The 15,752-nt window shown below is 66.8% G+C and overlaps 3 protein-coding genes across 5 annotated transcripts in view; 1 reads left to right on the forward strand and 2 right to left on the reverse strand.

The window, feature by feature from the left end:
• The first annotated feature begins 1,695 nt into the window (after window positions 1–1,695).
• Window positions 1,696–6,394, forward strand: CALML6 (calmodulin like 6). Its single transcript, XM_081144358.1, has 5 exons — window positions 1,696–1,774; window positions 5,539–5,713; window positions 5,809–5,953; window positions 6,032–6,132; window positions 6,206–6,394. The coding sequence occupies exons 2-5, from the start codon at window positions 5,590–5,592 to the stop codon at window positions 6,250–6,252; spliced, it is 417 nt and encodes a 138-aa protein (XP_081000484.1). The 5' UTR covers window positions 1,696–1,774; window positions 5,539–5,589; the 3' UTR covers window positions 6,253–6,394.
• Window positions 6,395–6,632: 238 nt separating this feature from the next.
• Window positions 6,633–8,439, reverse strand: TMEM52 (transmembrane protein 52). 3 transcript variants are annotated; one of them, XM_081146283.1, is made up of 5 exons: window positions 8,307–8,439; window positions 8,188–8,231; window positions 8,019–8,060; window positions 7,287–7,465; window positions 6,633–7,187 (listed from the first exon to the last, which is right to left on the reverse strand). In XM_081146283.1, the coding sequence occupies exons 1-5, from the start codon at window positions 8,373–8,375 to the stop codon at window positions 7,009–7,011; spliced, it is 513 nt and encodes a 170-aa protein (XP_081002409.1). In that variant the 5' UTR covers window positions 8,376–8,439; the 3' UTR covers window positions 6,633–7,008. The 3 variants fall into 3 exon arrangements, with proteins under 3 accessions (XP_081002409.1, XP_081002408.1, XP_081002410.1); XM_081146282.1 differs by having other exon boundaries at window positions 6,640–7,187; window positions 7,287–7,520; window positions 8,019–8,077; XM_081146284.1 differs by lacking the exon at window positions 8,019–8,060 and having other exon boundaries at window positions 6,640–7,187.
• A 1,100-nt stretch (window positions 8,440–9,539) lies between these two features.
• CFAP74 (cilia and flagella associated protein 74) overlaps window positions 9,540–15,752 on the reverse strand; it is a 42,585-nt gene continuing 36,372 nt past the window's right edge. The window contains exons 28-40 of the mRNA XM_081144331.1: window positions 14,682–14,780; window positions 13,716–13,855; window positions 13,075–13,209; window positions 12,786–12,895; window positions 12,601–12,656; window positions 12,372–12,491; window positions 11,946–12,101; window positions 11,392–11,518; window positions 11,136–11,290; window positions 10,868–11,000; window positions 10,562–10,692; window positions 10,208–10,342; window positions 9,540–10,007 (exon numbers count right to left, since the gene is read on the reverse strand). Of these exons, the coding sequence (XP_081000457.1) occupies window positions 9,906–10,007; window positions 10,208–10,342; window positions 10,562–10,692; window positions 10,868–11,000; window positions 11,136–11,290; window positions 11,392–11,518; window positions 11,946–12,101; window positions 12,372–12,491; window positions 12,601–12,656; window positions 12,786–12,895; window positions 13,075–13,209; window positions 13,716–13,855; window positions 14,682–14,780 (1,599 nt within the window). The 3' untranslated portion in view covers window positions 9,540–9,905. The remainder of the gene's footprint in view (window positions 10,008–10,207; window positions 10,343–10,561; window positions 10,693–10,867; window positions 11,001–11,135; window positions 11,291–11,391; window positions 11,519–11,945; window positions 12,102–12,371; window positions 12,492–12,600; window positions 12,657–12,785; window positions 12,896–13,074; window positions 13,210–13,715; window positions 13,856–14,681; window positions 14,781–15,752) is intronic.

Genomic DNA, 15,752 nt, shown 5'->3' on the forward strand with positions numbered 1-15,752 from the left:
GCCAGGAGCATAGCCAGGGGAGGGTCATTGGGTCCCCTGTTCTTCTGCCCCCACCTGCCCTAGGCCACCTGGCTCTGCTCCAAGTCAGCTGGGGAACCACAGCAAGTGCCCCAGGGCAGGCAAGGGGTGGGGACAGCAAATTCCCTTCTGTAGGGCTATTGGGCCCCAGAGCCCCTGCCACGTCCCCAATCCCTGGCCCCTGGGTTTCAGTCTTGCAGGTCCTCCACAGGGGACCTTGCCTCATCTCCAGTGTGCCCCCAGGGCCCCAGGGCTGTTTGTCCAGAATCCTGCCCCTGAGGCCCAGCCCATCTGCCCCGTGGGAGGTGATGCAAGGTGTTCCTGGAAGGGGCAACCAGAGGCTGGGGCCAGGGGACCTGGAGAGGGTGGAGTTGGAGGCTGGAGGTGAAGGAGGCCGTGCTGGGGGGGGGGGGCCCAGGCAGCAGGGGTGCTGGGTGGAGCCCGAAGCCCCTGCTGGGGGGCGGGGCTGCAGGCCCTGCGTGTTTTGGAAGCCAGTGGCTGGGGGTGCAGCCTGGAGCCAGGGGCCCTGGGGCGATCGCCCTGACGTCACTCTGGGACTGTCTGCTGGCTCTTCGGCATCTCGCCCAGGGCTCACCCCCAGGCCTGCCTGGGGCCCCTCTGGGGCGGGCTGAAGCCTGCCGGATAGACTTCTAAGGCCCCGTCCGTCCTGCCCCATTGCCCATCCAACAGCCCCTGTCGGCCGGGGAGGGGGCAGGGGGGAAGGGGGGGCGTGAGATCTGGGGAGAAAGCCCCCTCGAGGGTGAGGGGCTGAGGGTCAACCCTGTCGGGGCGCCACCTGGGGCACCGCCGAGGCCAGGGCCATGGGTGCCCCACCCCTGCTGCCTGGCCCTGCCCACCAGGGCCCGGGGTGCTGCCCCCAGGCCAGGCTGCGCGCGGGGGCAGGACGGGTGGTCCTCCCGCGCGCGGGGCTTCGCCTCCTCCGGCCTCAGTTTCCCCTTCGTGCAGGACAGGCCTCGGGCTCCTCTCTGGCCGCCAAGCGCCCCGGAACGCGGGCTGCAGGGAGCTCTGGGCTCTCGATGCGACTCGAGCCCCTTTGAAAAGCTTTGGGGCGAGACGGGCTCGCAGCTGCCGCGCTCACAGGACGGGGCGGGCGCGGGGGGCAGGGGGGCAGGGGGACAGGGGGGCAGGGGGGCAGGGAGGCGCGGGGAGCAGGGGGGCAGGGGGACGGGGACAAGGGGGACGGGGACAAGGGGGCGCGGGGCAGGGGGGCAGGGAGGCAGGGAGGTAGGGGGACAGGGAGGCAGGGGGACGGGGACAAGGGGGCGCGGGGCAGGGGGACAGGGAGGCAGGGGGACAGGGGGGCAGGGAGGCGCGGGGCAGGGAGGCGCGGGGGGCAGGGGGACAGGGGGACAGGGGGACAGGGAGGCAGGGGGACAGGGAGGCAGGGGGACAGGGGGGCAGGGGGACAGGGGGGCAGGGGGGCGCGGGGCAGGGAGGCGCGGGGGGCAGGGGGACAGGGGGACAGGGAGGCGCGGGGCAGAAAGGAGCGGGGGGCAGGGAGGCGCGGGGGACAGGGGGATAGGGGGGCAGGGGGGCGCTGGGGGAACGGCGCGGGGCGCTGGGTCAGCCGCGGGCCGGGCGGGGCGGGGCGGGTCCACCCCCCGGGACGTCCCGCGGTCGGCGCCGGGGAGGCTCCGCGCAGGCGCAGTCGGCGCCCGCCCCCTGCGGCGAGAGGGCGGTCGCCCCTGCTTTCGTCCTCGCCGTCGTGGGAGCCGCAGGGAGGCTGCCGGGCAGGGTACGGACACGAGAAGCCGGACGCGGCCCGGGAGGGCGACCGGGACGGAGACCGCGCCCAGCCCCCACCCCGGCCGGCCCCGGACGCCGCGCACCCGGAACTGCCGCGCCCCGCCCCGCCCCTGCCCGGCTCCGCGCGGCCCACGAGCGCCACCTGGTGCGGACGCGTGGAGTGGCCGCCGGGCGCGCCGCTTCCGGGCTAAGGTTGAGTGACGGGGCGGGGCCGGGGGGCGGGGCGGGGCCTAGAGGGGCGGAGTCCAGCGGATCGGGGGCGAGGCCGGCCGACGGGGCGGGGCCAGGTGAAGGGGTGGGGCGGGGCCAGGTGAAGGGGTGGGGCCAGGTGAAGCGCGGAGCACACTGACCAGCTCTGGAGCCCGAGTGGGACACAAGGCACAGGAAGGGCCCACCTGCTCCCGGCCGGCACTGGGGCGTCGTCCTCTGCTGCCTTGGGACATCTTCGCGCCTGGCGCCCAGGCCCCCACCACCTGCTGCTCTGGGTCACCTGCTGCTCAGGGTCACCTGCTGCTCTGGGTCACCTCCTGCTCTGGGTCACCTGCTGCTCTGGGTCACCTCCTGCTTTGGGTCACCTGCTGCTCTGGGTCACCTCCTGCTCTGGGTCACCTGCTGCTCTGGGTCTCCTGCTGCTTTGGGTCACCTGCTGCTCAGGGTCACCTCCTGCTGTGGGTCACCTGCTGCTCTGAGTCTCCTGCTGCTCTGGGTCACCTGCTGCTCTAGGTCTCCTGCTCACAGCCCGCAGGTCCTGGAACTTCTGGGCCTCCCCAGTCCCGTGAGCCAGTTCCCTAGAATAATAAGATCGATATGTAATTGGTTGTCTTTCTTTGGAGAACCCTAATATGGCATACGGTGGAATTATTACCCAGCCTTAAACAGAAGGAAACTCTGACCCCTGCCTCGTAGGTGGACCTGGAGGACATGCACCATGAAATAAGCCAGACTCAGGACAAATCCTGCACGATTCCACTCACAGGAGGTCCCTGGAGGACTCAGATCCATAGCGACAGAGTAGATGGTGGTGCAGGGGCCGGGCGGGGGCGGGGGTGAGTGTTTAACGGGGACAGTTTCACTTCGGAAGGTGGAAAGTTCTGGAGATGAAGGTGACTGCTGCACAACAACCTGAATGTGCTTAATATCGTTGAGCTGTGTATGCAGAACTGGCTAGGATGGTAAACTTTATGTGCAATTTCTATCACAAATAATAATAATAAAGAATTTGGCCCTGGCTGGTGTGGCTCAGTTGGCTGGGCATTGTCCTGTGCACCAAAAGGTTGCTGGTTCGATTCCCCGTCAGGGCACATGCCAGGGTCGTGGGCTTGAGGCCCAGTAGGCGGCACGCGGGAGGCAGCCAATGGATGTTTCTCTCTCACATCGATGTTTCTCTCCCTCTCCCTTCCTCTCACTCTAAAAAGAAAAAAAAAGATTGTGATGTGTAATTGATATTCAATGTTCCTTCCCTTCTCCGAGTAATGTTTTACGCAAATTTCACCACTGGAATCAATAAATAGATGAAAAGTAAACCTTCGCACGCAGCAAGATCTAGACTAGTGTCCGAGCAAACATCTGGGCGCCGGAGCCTAGCTACGGTGATGGTGATGTGAAGCCACCCCCACTCTCTCCTCAGGCCCTCAGGCCTCCCCACCCATCAGGCTGCCATTCTCTCTGCCGTCCGCTCCACATACCGTGGTTTGGACTCACTGAAATGGTGTTTCACTTCCGATTCCTGTAGTTCGGGATGCTCAAGGGAGTCAGGTGGGAATGTCCTCTCACCATCAGAAGGGAGAGGACCCAGAGCAGGATTCTCCCCCAGCTCTGGCCGCCTGATGACCTGGTGCCTGCTGGAGCCATCGGGTCCCTGTCAGCACAAATTTTGCGGCCTCAGCAGCTGGCCTGGGCCGCAGTGGGAAGCTGGAGGCTGAAGCCAGCGAGGGAAGGGTGGGGGTTGGGAAGACAGGGCATGGCTCACTTCAGGTTCATCAGGCAGCCACAAACTGGGGCAGGTGTGTGTGTGTGTGTGTGTGGTGTGGGTGACCACACACAGGGTGGGGAGGCTGTCTGTGAGTATCTATGGGGTCAGGAACTGGAGGAGACCCATTAGCAGGTCTTGTGGTCAGTGCCAGGGGGAGCAGGAGACCTGGGCTGAGGCATTGGGAGCCCGGGTGGGGTGGGTGCCCGTGTCTGAGGGCTGAGCTCATGTATGCAGGTGTGTGCGCAGCTGTGGCATCTTGTAAGTAAACAGCCTGGCACCCAGCTCCCTCGGGAGCCAGCTTTGCTATTCTGCCTGGAAGGGAGGTCAGGTTTCCCTGAGAAACCCCAGAATAGCCCCCGACTGCCCAGAGGAAACCTGGCCTGGCCTCCTGGTGGCCAGTCCGGCCCTCTGGTCCTGTTTGTCCTGCCCTCTTACCCCCAGCCATGTGAAGCTATCTCCTCTTGGAACAGTGGACCCCCAGCCCCTGCTGCACTCACCGGGGTGGGAGAAGCGTTGTCCCCTCACCTGTCTTTAGAGCATCTGCAAGGTGCTGGCACCGGCCAGGCACTGGGCCCACACGGACGTGAAGGGCACACCTGACCAGGGTGAACACCCAACAAGAACCCTCACAAATAAGTGATGACAGCCGCTGTGAGGGTCCCACCACAGATGCGGGGAGGGTGACATGGTGAAGAGGGAACAGTCCCTCTCCTGCCTTCAGCCTGAGGTGTCTATTCTTGCTGAGGCCCTGGGATGGTTGAGGCTGGGGTGGGGGCCTTGGCTGGGACCCAGGGCCTGAGGGGGCTCCAGGGTGAGGGGATCCCCAGGCCAAGGAGAGCCAGGAAGGGGCTGTGTGGGGAAGGGCCAAGTCTGTCCCGAAATAGGGCCAGCAGGATCTCCTGGCCATAAAAGGCTCTCATAATCTGGACCCCAGGGACCCCAGACAGCCAGGCCCAGCTAAAACGCGGCTGCCACCTCTGCCCCTTGCGCTCTGCCCACAGCAGCTCTAGTGACCCCGTGCAGTGTCCTCTCAGCCCGCCGCAGACATGGTAAGGCTGCACCCGGCAGAGCCCTCGCAGGCTGCTGGGTGGTGGAGCGGGGCTGGGAACAGTGCCTGGGGCAGAGAGGACCGGCAGGCAGGGCCTCCGGGCACAGGGATGACTGGGGCCTGAAGCCGTGAGGGTCTCTCTGGGAACCCGAGGAAGAAGTACAGCGAGGCTTGACAGAAGGCAGAGTGGGGGGCCAGGGCCCAGCAGCCCTTCCTGAAAGCTGCCATGTGGTGGCAGGCACACATGGCCAGGTGCTGGGCCAGCCCCCTGGGACTCCAGAGCAGGCTGTCCCTGAAGCCCTGTCTATGTGCAGACCTGGAAGCCCCTTGCTCTGGAGCCTTCACCCTGGCCTGGGTCAGGCTCCTCCCCATGTTGGTCCAGGGTGTCCTTTCACCTGGTCTCACCTGTGTCCACTGCTGTGGGCCCCCTGCCCTGCAGCCCCTACTGCTCCATGTGGCTGACCCATGCCCTGGCTCCTGTGTGCCTGGCACCCCATGCCTGGCCCCGCCTCGAGTGCCCTTCCCCTGCCCGGCGGAGTCATGCTCACCCCTCAAGACCCACCCCTTGTTCCCCCTTGTCTGGGAGCTGGTTCTGGGCTGGGGGCCTCCTTTTTAAACCACACCCTCTGAAGGGTGTCTTGTGCCATGAGTTCTGAGGCCTTGAACCTCTCCTGGACCAGGGACAGAGGGCCCCTGTGAAGCTGGCCAACATGTCCTCGTGTCCCCACCACAGACGGAGCGCCTGACAGCCGAGCAGGTCAAGGAGTACAAGGGGGTCTTTGAGATGTTTGACGAGGAAGGCAACGGGGAGGTGAAGACGGGCGAGCTGGAGCGGCTCATGAGCCTGCTGGGCATCAACCCCACCAAGGGCGAGCTGGCTTCCATGGCCAAGGACGTGGACCGAGACAGTGAGGCCGTGTGGGGGCTGGGGGTGGGCTGTGGGAGTGGGGGGCTGCGCCCTGCCCCGGCGCCTGAACCCCATCCTGCGCCTGGCTCCCCTCAGACAAAGGCTTCTTCAACTGCGACAGCTTCCTGGCCCTGATGGGGATTTACTGGGAGAAGGCCCAGAACCAGGAGGGCGAGCTCAGGGCCGCTTTCCAAGTCTTCGACAAGGAGGGCAAGGGCTACATCGACTGGGACACGCTCAAGTAGGGCAGGGCTGGCGGGGTGGGCGAGGGCCGGTGCCCTGGGGGCTGCCACTCAGTGCGGGGGTGGGGGTCCGGCAGGTACGTGCTCATGAATGCCGGTGAGCCCCTCAACGAGGTGGAGGCCGAGCAGATGATGAAGGAGGCCGACAAGGATGGAGATGGGACCATCGACTACGAGGGTGAGCAGAGGACAGGCCAGGGGGGCCCACAGCCAGGCCAGGCCAGGCCACTGACCTGTCCCTCTGCTCCCAGAGTTCGTGGCCATGATGACCGGAGAGTCCTTCAAGCTGGTCCAGTAGGAGCAGCTGCTTCGGCCGTGGGAGGCCTGCCCAGCCAAGGAGCCGCTGCCACCACTGCCCACCACTGCTGCCCACCAACCCCAACCTCACCCCACCCCACCCCACCCCCACCCCAGCAATGTAGCCAATAAACGCTCCTGCCAGACTCGTGTGTGCTTCACTGTCCCCAGCCTGGCAGAGATGTGGGTCTGGAAGAGGGAGAGGGTTTCCCAGAGTCACTCACGGCACACGGCCTGGCACTCCTGCTGTGATACCTGATACTGCCCATGACCACAGCCCGAAGGTGAGGCTGGACACAGGCAGGCCCGAGCACTCACCCTGTCTGGCTGCACTGGGGGCAGCTGCCCGAGAGCCCCTCCCGAAGCAGAGCCTTTCCCACAGGCGGAGGCCACTTAGATACAAATTTTATTCCTTCCAAAAAGCTGTGCAGGCTTAGAGTGGGGGCTTCCTGCTGGGGCGGGGCCAGGGGCTGCGGCTGGGTGCAGCGACCTGTGTGTGTGTCTGCCTGGCGTTGCATAGCAACGAGGCCAGGGCTGCAGCAATGTGCTGGACGTCTGGCCTTCCCGGGGGAAGGATGGTGAGGGTGGGCCGGGGGTCTCCTGTGAGCACGAGGTGGCCGGTGGCATCACGAGCTCGGGAGAACTTTCCCACTCCCTCTGAGGGACACCAGGGCGACAGCCGGTGGTGTTGGGCTTGGAGGCTCAGCTCCCAGGCCTTGGAGGGGTCTCTAGGCCTGACGCCCGGGGGGGGGCTAGCCTACTGAGGGGGCGGCTCTTCCTGTCCTGGTTTGGCCATCCTGACAGCCTCATCATAGGAAGGAGGCAGCTCGAGGGTGTAGACTAGGCTGTAGGCGGGAGGCGTCATGGAGTCGAGGTCCAGCTCCCCGAAGGGCAGGGGCAGCCGCATGCCCAGCGGGTGCTGTACGGAGCTGTAGGCTGCAGGGAAGCAGAATGCACTCGTGGGACGGGTCTGGCCCCCGCCCGCCCCCCTCCCGTGGGCGGGTGGGCCACCGGGCGAGGTGCGCAGGCACTCACAGGTCACAGTGCTGTGCGCGGGGCTGTCACTGTCCACAGGGAAGAGGGTCAGGTCACAAGGCTGGGGTGCTGGTGGCAGGTGCCGCTGGGCGTGCGCCCGCTTCCGCAGGCAGCAGAACCGGACACAGCTGGCGGTGACCCCGCACAGCAGCAGCAGCAGGACAGCCAGCAGGATGAGCCTGGGCACGGAGGAGCAAGACCCTACCGCTGGACGGACCCACGGCCACGAGGCACCTGCTCCCCGGACGGCCCCACCACCGAGACAGGAAAAGGGACAAGATAAAACAAAACCGGGGGATATCTCCAGGCAAGACGCCTCCTTCCCGGCCAGGGCTGGGCCTGAGGAGCTGGCCCTGGCTGTCTCTCCGGGCTGGCCACAAGTGGCCTTGGGCGCACTCCCAGGACACACTGTCCCGGGCCGACTGCACACTCCTGTGCCCAGACCAATGACCATGCTCGCGGGGACTCCCTGGGCAGAGAGGAAGGAGGTGGGCAAGCAGGCTGCAAGGAGGAGGCTGCCCAGAGCTGCGGGCCCGGGGCAGGGCCCACAGGGAGCGCCCAGGTGGGGGGCGCAGGCGCCTGGGGTCAGCCTTCCAGCAGGCGGAGGGCCGGGCGCCCGGGAGGGGACCGTGCTGGCGACCAGGCAGCGGCGTAGCCAGGCGGCGTGGGGACCTGCTGGGCTCGGCCCCGGGGGAACCGTCGCACCGGGCTGCGCGCCCGGCCTCCACTTACCCCACGTGCCACAGGCTGCTCCAGCGGGCCTGGGGCGGGCACCTGCGGGACGGCGGCACCTGGAGTAGGCCGGGCTCGGTCCGCCCGCCCGCCCCGCCCCGCCCCGCCGAGGGCGGGGCCCGCCCCGTCCCTCCTCCCCCTCACCCCCACCCCCTACCCCCCAACGTACTGGTCCTGGGGGTCGCAGCCGCTGTCCGAGGAGCCCAGCGTCACCTGCGGGGACAGGGGTGAGCTCGGGCCGAACGCAGGCCCGCCCCGCGGAACCCGCGCCAGCGCCCAGCGACCCACCTGAGGCAGCGGCAGGAGCGGCAGCAGCAGCTGCAGGAGCCCAAGGGCGCCCGACGCCGCCGCCAGCATACTGGGCGCGCACCCACCCGGCGCGCGGGCCCCCGGGCCGCTATAAGGAGGCCCCGCCCCGCGCAGCCCCGCCCCGCCCCTAGACGCCCAGGCCACGCCCCGCGCAAGCCCCGCCCCAAGACGCACAGGCCCCCCCGCAGCCCCGCCCCTAGACGCTCAGGCCACGCCCCCAGACGCGCAGGCCCCCAGGACGCACAGGCCCCGTCCCCAGACGCTCAGGCCCCGCCCCGAGACACGCAGGCCCCGCCCCGCCCCTAGACGCTCAGGCCACGCCCCTCAAGGCCCCCGCCCCCGCAGGCCCCGCCCCCGGGCTCTGCCTGGTGACAGCCGCGTCTGCAGAGGTCCCCCAGCCACGGGCGCCGCGCGACCCAGGCCCTGTCCCCTGGCCACGCCCCGGGCTCCCAGCCCTAAGGTGCGGCCCACGCGAGCCCCTCCACCCGGCAGGCCCCTCCTCGGCTCTGACCCTCGGCCTGGGGCTTGGGGGCGGCCTCGCCCTCGCCCGGTGCAGGGCCCTCCGCCGATGGGCTGGGAGGTCGCGGCCGGCAGGGTGGCGACAGGACGGAGGCGGCGGCGGGGCACACGCGGCGGTGCCAGGCCCGGGAGCAGGGGCGCACTCCCGGCTGCGCGTGGCGTGCGAGGCGACAGGCTCCCCGAGAGTGCGGGGCTGGGGCTCCCCCGCCCACCCCAGGGCAGCCTGCGCAGAGCCGGGCCGTCCTGCCACCTGCCCCCTCCTGCTGCCCCTCTGGGCCTGGGCCCGTGCCCCCCAGGGCTCCGGGCACCCCCCCCAGGAGGCCCTCCGCTCTCCCAGGCCAAGCCCATTGTTACTTTCAACCCCACTCGAGGATGAGGGTGTTTTTCATGGCTTTTCGGGGACTGGAAGGGGAGAGACGTGATGTGAGAGCCGCATGGACTGGGAGCCTCCCGCAGGCGCCCTGACGGGCCAGGGATGGAGCCTGTAACCGAGGCACCTGCCCTTGGCTGGAATCGAACCCAGGACCCTTCAGCCGGCCGGCTGATGCTCTAACCCCTGATGCAAACCAAGGGGGGCAGATGTTTTATGGGCGGATGTGTCCGTGGTGGGGCAGGGGGCTGCCTCCCCGGGGCTCTGTCCCCACCTCTCGCTCTGGGCTCCCGAGTCTCTGGTCGCGCACATTACACACCTACACCAGGGGCACACGGGGGGTTTATTGACAGATCTTCCCCCCACTGGGCAGGTGCCGGTGGGGCTGGGGGCCGAGGGGCTCGGGTAGGAGCGGGTTGTGGGCAGGGCTGGTCCAGCTGCTGGTTCTGAGTGTGGGCTGCAGGGAGGGGCAGCCCTGGGCTCCTGGGCTCACTAGGTCCAGGGCTGTAGGAAGCAGCTGTGCTGTGGGGCTGGGTGCCCCGGCCGTGTGGTTATGGGAGGGCTGCCCAGTCGAATCTGCCCAGCAGGGGATGCCCAGGTCCCAGGCCTATGGGGGGTTTGGGCTGGCCCACAGACCGGGAGGGTGGGCAGGAGGGTCTAGGGGGCTCCGCAGAGAGACTCCCGTGACTTCAGGGGACAGTCAGCACCTGGGCCACAAAGAAGACCTTGTAGGTCTCCTTCACGTCCCCCCTGAGCTGCAGCAGGGCTGACACCATGAGTGGGTGGTCGGGCTGGAATGAGAAGGGGGAGGGAGGAGGGGGACACTCAGCTAACTGACCGGACCCCAGGCAGACGTGTTGTATTGCTGTTGCACTGCCCGCCACACCTGCCCAGGGTCCCCCAACAGCCCCCTCCCTGGGTGGGGCAGGGCGTCATCCTGCCCAGCCTTTGGCTTTCGCAGGGCTCCCCGAACACGGTCCAAAGCACCTACATCAAAGTCGGTGGGCGGCACCCAGGAGATGCTGATGGTCTTGGTCTGGCCGCGCTCCACAGACCCCTTGGAGGGCTCTATGGTGAAGCCCTTGTGCTGCAGGAATGTGATGCTGTCCAGGCTGAACTCGACTGTCTGCAGGCATCAGAGCCGCTGGCGACCGGGGCCAGGCACGGCTCCCAGCACCGGGAGGCAGGGGCACCGGGACCAGGTGCCCAGCTCCACCCGCCCTCTCAGCCTGGACCAGCAGGCTGTCCACCTGCACCTATCAAGGGCGAGGCCATGTGGGCTGGGGCTGCCCGGGCAGGGGTGGCTGCAGAGGTGCTGGGTGGGCCGGGGCAGTGCTGTGGTCACCTTCTTTGGGGACAGCTGGGTGGTGCGGATGCAGCCCACCTGCAGCTCCCGGGTGGCAGGTGGGGCCGGAGTGTCAGTGTCCAGCTGAACGTAGTCCAGGGTCACCAGAATGGGCTTCAGCTCCTCAGCTTCTGGCGATGGAGGGTCTGGTTGGGGGCTGGAGGGGGGTGTGCGCAGCCGCCGAGGGGGTTAGGGACAGAGGGGGAGCTGGTCCTAATGGAGGCAGCCTTCCTCCATCTAGCAAGGCCCCTCTTGGCAGGGGCGGGAGGGGTCCTCAGACTGCAGCCCACCCCTCAGAGGGCTCACCCTCCCTGTGCTCCGGGTCGCTGGCGGGGATCATTGTCAGGGACTCCACCGGCACGTCCAGGGGGTCTCCGCCCTCGATGAACATCATGTGCTCCCGGGCCGCGCCCTTCAGGAGGATCTGCTGGGAGACTCTCTGGGGCAGGGGGCACAGCAGCCTCATTCTGTGACCCACACTGGGACTCCCAAGGGGGGCAGCGGGGGCAGGTCAGGGGCTCAGACACGTGCAAGGGAGGAGGGGCGAGGCCGGGCGCGTGCAGGGCAGGGGCACCTTCTCGAAGAGCAGGACCTGCAGCCGGTCGGAGAAGTACAGGCTCTCGTGGTCGGGGCTGAAGGTCACGGTGAAGTCCTGGGCCGCACCGGGGTCCAGGACGCCCTCCACCGGGACCACACTGAACACGCTCTGGCCGTTGAGGTTCTGGGTGCCTACGGGTGGGGCGTGGCGTGGCAGCCCCTTGGCCCTTCTCTCACCAGACCTCTCCGCCAGCCCCTCCTTCCCCCAGCCCCCACCCCGCCTGCCAGCTCACCCACGACTTCTGCCCTCTGGTCCCGGGAGACCAGGAACTGTGGCAGCTGCTGGTGGTCGCGCTTGGTGCTGGAGAGGCTGTCCAGCCGCATGGAGAACTTGATGGGCAGCGTGGACTTGTTCTGCAGCTGCAGGGACCTGCTGGTCAACGGACTGCCCATCGCGGCCCGGGCTGCTGCCCAGTCTGGTGGGCTCTGCTCCCTCAAGGGGGGCAGCTCCTGGTGGCCTCAGTCCTCCAGAGCCTCCTCTGCGGCCAGCCTCCTGCCTTTCAGCTGAAGGCAGGTCCTCACCCAGTTCTTACCTGCCCCCCGCCCCCGACGGAGAGGTCCCTATGCCGAGCTCCTCCCCCCCCAGATGGGCCTGAGGCAGGAGGACCAGGAGCCCTGGGGGCCCAGGGCAGCTGAAGGGTGCAGGGATGGGCCTTCTCAGCCTTCCCCTTGGAGAGGACAGTGGAGGCGGCTGCTCTGGGGCAGGGGAGGCTTGCACCTCCACCGTCCCTGACCAAGGCAGGCCTGCTCTAGGGCGGCACCCCACCCAGAAGGCCAGGGCAGGCACCTTGAAGCTGGAGGAGACAGACTCTCTGGCAATCACGTAGCCCATGTTGAGGACGTCCCCCGCGATGGAGCAGGTGATCATGGATGCCACGCCGGTGCCCAGGAGGGTCAGGGAGAGTGTGCCTCTCTTGGTGATGATGTCCAGCGTTTCCTGGGCCTACAGATATCACGTCTCTCGGAAGGGAGCAGACGCCTCTCAGGTGCACGTGGGAGCTCCATCTGCGGAGCCGCTGGGGCAGCTGTGCTGGGGCCAAGGCTGCTCTGACCGCCCTACTCGCCCCAGTCGGCTTTCCAGGGACGGCCGGGCCCAGGAGGACTGGCTGGTGCCAGGGCCTAGCGGGTCAGCAGCAGGCCTGAGCACAGGGTGGGTGGGCTGCGGGTGGGCATGCCGTGTGGAGAGGGGGCGCAAGGTGGGCCTGGGACTCACCAGGGTGCTCTCGTGGGGAGAGAAAGACAGCACCAGAACCTGGGTCTCTCCAGCAGGCAGCTTGCTGATGGGGTTCAGCAGGACAAAGGGGCCGTTGGGGTTCAGCACAGAGAAGTCCACCTGAGGGCCCAGTGTCAAGGAGAGGCGGAGAGGGCCGGCCACAGCCCCTCCCCTGGCCCCTCTCCCACCCCTGCACCCCCCCGCCTGTGCTGGGAGTGGACAAAGATACAGACAGGTCCTCCGAGGAGATGTTCTGGATGGAGACCTTCTTTATGCCTCTGTGTCCTGAAACGGATTGGGGACTCCGGTCACAGCCCCAGGCCTGAGTGGGCATGGGGGCCCAGGTGGTTACTGGGGGTCTGGGCTCCTGTGTGTGTGGGTGTGTGTGGGGGGCTGAGCCCAATCAGGACTCACCTACAGCGACGTCACCGAAGTTGGAGATGGTCTTGCCTTTGTCAGACGTCACTACGATGGACGGCGCCACCGTGGGACACCACAGCTCCAGGTACAGGGTGTTGTGGGGACTGGGGGCAGCAGGGCATGCTGATGGCACTACGCCCCTGTCCCCCCAGCCTGACCCCTAGCCCTGGCCCCTCCCACCCCGGCCACCGTGCCCTCACCCTCGGGACCTGGGGCTGGGTTGGTAGAAGAGGGGCAGTGACTTTTTGGCCAACCACGCCTTGCCCGGGCCAGAGGACTGCACCTGAAGCTCAGGGGTTCTGTCCCCTTCCTGTCTTCGATGTCACCACTGGCGATAACACAGGGGACCACAAACTTGTCAAATTTCCCCTGGAAAGACCTGGTCAGGGCGGCCTGGGCAACCTGGTACTCCTCAGAACTGGAACAGAGCCAGACAATGGCACCTGCGCCTGTGCCCCCACTCGGCCCCTCAGCAGCCCCAAGGCCCAGCCCCACCCTCCATGGACGGGTCCACAAGGCCACACCTGTTCTCCAGGGGCCTCCCCCCACCCCAGGGTCCCGGTCAGGCACCTAACCAAAGCCATGTTCCTGGAGCCACAGGCAAAGGTCCAGGGCCGGCAGGTGAGTCAATGCCATATGAGCTCTCGGGGGCTCTTTTTGTACTGGGGTGGGGTGGGGTTGCTGAGCTGGGAATGTGGGGTTCAGGCAGAAGCATCTTCTGCAGCCCGGGGAGCGAGACTGTTCACAGGGACACCAGCCCCAGGGGCATGGGGTGGGCACAGGCCCAGGAAGGGAGAGCCTGAGGGGCCCCCAGGCAGCGCCTGGATGCAGCTGTACCTGAAGTCAGCCCACTCCCAGACCTCCAAGGGGAGGAGTCTTATGGGGCCTGGAGGGAAGTGGGGGGTGGCCTTCTCTCACGCCCACCTGATCTTCAGCTCCTGCTTCTGCTGACGAGGGGCGTGGGAGGTGGAGGACCGGTAGTGTCGCTCTCGGCTGTGCAGCCGCAGCAGGGACAGGGACAGTCTCCGTGGGTCCCTCCTTGGGGTGGCCGGTTCCCTGCGGGCCTGTGAGGGAAGAGGCCGGCTGTGGGGCTGCCTCACAGTTCAAGGCTGCCTGGTGCTTGAACCCGGGGCCATGGGCGTGTAGGGAATGGGGACCCGAACCCCACAGGGCTCCCTCAGGAACGCTGGCGGCAGGGGCTGGAGCAACCAAGGCCAGTGAGAGGGTCCAGGGGGAGGGGCCCCAGCGCAGAGACCCTGTGGGCCTGTGCGCCAACTCCACTGTCTACTTTCATCAACAGGGAAACTGAGGCACAGAGAGGACACAGAGTCGGCCAGAAGGGGGTCTGAGCGAGTGTGCTCAAGATAAAACCCGAGAACGCTGGGAAGCACGCGGTGGTCCCTCCGTGTCCCCGGCAGCACTGTGGGTCCCTTGGGCAGGCGTCCACCTGCAGCGGCCTCTGCAGGTCTGTGGGCAGCCTGACCCTCACGGGTCTACCCCGGTGGGACGCGTCCTTTCTCTCAAGTTCACGCTCTCAGGCCGGGTCAGGGCCCCTCCCCTCGCAGCTCAGGGGCTGCACTGGTGGACTCCCGGCTCCTCTGCTGGTCACCTGCTCTCCCTGTAGTCAGACTCGTGAAGGGGGAGCCCCACCTGCTCCGAGACCACCCTCTGGGGGTCCACCCTCTTGGGGTGCTTTCTAGGGAGGAGGGAGGGGTCCCCCGAGAAAAAGTTGTAACCTCTTGAAACAAGCGTGTACCCAGCGCTCCTGGCAGGGGCGCCTGGGCCCAGGGCTTCGAGGGGAGGGGAGGGGTGATTGTTCGGAGCCTCTGTGCAGGAAGCCCGCAGCCCCTCCCCGGCCCCCCACGCCCTCCTCTCAGTGTCCCCACTCACCGGCTTGACCTCCCCATCTTTAGTTTGGGCCTGGAAGGCTTGCTGGCGGATCTGCTCCAGAGGCAGCACAGGCCGGAAGGCCACCTGCACCAGGCATCTCTGTGGGGAGAGGGCCCGAGGGCAGAGCTGGCCCCGACCCGCCTGCCTCCTGCCTCCGCACCCACTGCCCCCAGCTCCCTTGGATCCCCCCGGGGTCCTGCTGACACTCCTGGTGTGGGTCTCCGTCTCCTCTTGGGGGTTTCCGTCTAGCGTTGCCCTTTCCGGGAAGGTCTCCCTGACCACTCTCCTGGGAGTTGGTGGGGGCTGCTGAGCATGATTCCTAAGCCCGCTCTGCCCGTGTGGGTGGGGGCCCCGGGATGGAGGCCTGGGTGGGCAGGGACCCGGCCCACTACCCACGAGGCACGAGCGAGGAAGGACGCTTCGTTTTCAGCCTTTGAGATCTGGGGATACGTTCCTGCACCCTGACCTGCCTCATGACCAGCACAGCAGAAGGGCTCCGGTGGGGCGTGGGGTGCATGTGGGGGATGGAGAGGGAGAGAGAGATGGGGAGAGGGGAAGAGAGGGGGAGACAGGGCTGGGGAAGGAGAGAGGGGGAGGGATGCAGAAGTGCAGCCGTGACACCCCCTCTGGAGACCATCACTTCAGCATTTGCTGAATTTAATGAAATGTGTTTTATTTTATTTTATTTAAAAAAATATATGTCTTTATTGATTTCAGAGATAGGAAGGGGGGGAGAGAGAGAGAGAAACATCATTGATGAGAGTCATTGATCAGCTGCCTCCTGCACGCCCCCGACTGGGGATCGAGCCCGCAACCCGGGCATGTGCCCCGACCGGGAATTGAACCCCGATCTCCTGATCCTAGGTCAATGCTCAACCACTGAGCCACACCGGCCGGCATGAAATGCCTTTTAAATAATCCCACTTATTGAGACACGGTGGGGTCCCTCATCCCCCAGCACCTTTGTGTGCCCCGCTCACTGAGTCCTCTCAACAGGCCTCACAGGGGCTGTCCCCCTAACTTTTGAAGGTCAGGAATTAAGCTCAGAGAGGCTGTGATGACCTGGGGGTG

This window comes from Miniopterus schreibersii, assembly GCF_964146895.1.
Source record: "Miniopterus schreibersii genome assembly, chromosome: 8".
Lineage (NCBI taxonomy): Eukaryota > Metazoa > Chordata > Mammalia > Chiroptera > Miniopteridae > Miniopterus > Miniopterus schreibersii.

Excerpts from the sequence above, each read along its gene's own strand:
- CALML6 (XM_081144358.1), top strand. The coding sequence starts at position 5,590 with ATGTTTGACGAGGAAGGCAACGGGGAGGTGAAGACGGGCGAGCTGGAG. Across the intron at positions 5,954-6,031 it reads ATCGACTGGGACACGCTCAA|GTACGTGCTCATGAATGCCG; the intron begins GTAGGGCAGGGC and ends GGGGTCCGGCAG. Across the intron at positions 6,133-6,205 it reads TGGGACCATCGACTACGAGG|AGTTCGTGGCCATGATGACC; the intron begins GTGAGCAGAGGA and ends CTCTGCTCCCAG.
- TMEM52 (XM_081146282.1), bottom strand. The coding sequence starts at position 8,375 with ATGCTGGCGGCGGCGTCGGGCGCCCTTGGGCTCCTGCAGCTGCTGCTG. Across the intron at positions 8,232-8,306 it reads CGCTCCTGCCGCTGCCTCAG|GTGACGCTGGGCTCCTCGGA; the intron begins GTGGGTCGCTGG and ends CTGTCCCCGCAG. Across the intron at positions 7,521-8,018 it reads AGCAGCCTGTGGCACGTGGG|GTGCCTCGTGGCCGTGGGTC; the intron begins GTAAGTGGAGGC and ends TCCGGGGAGCAG.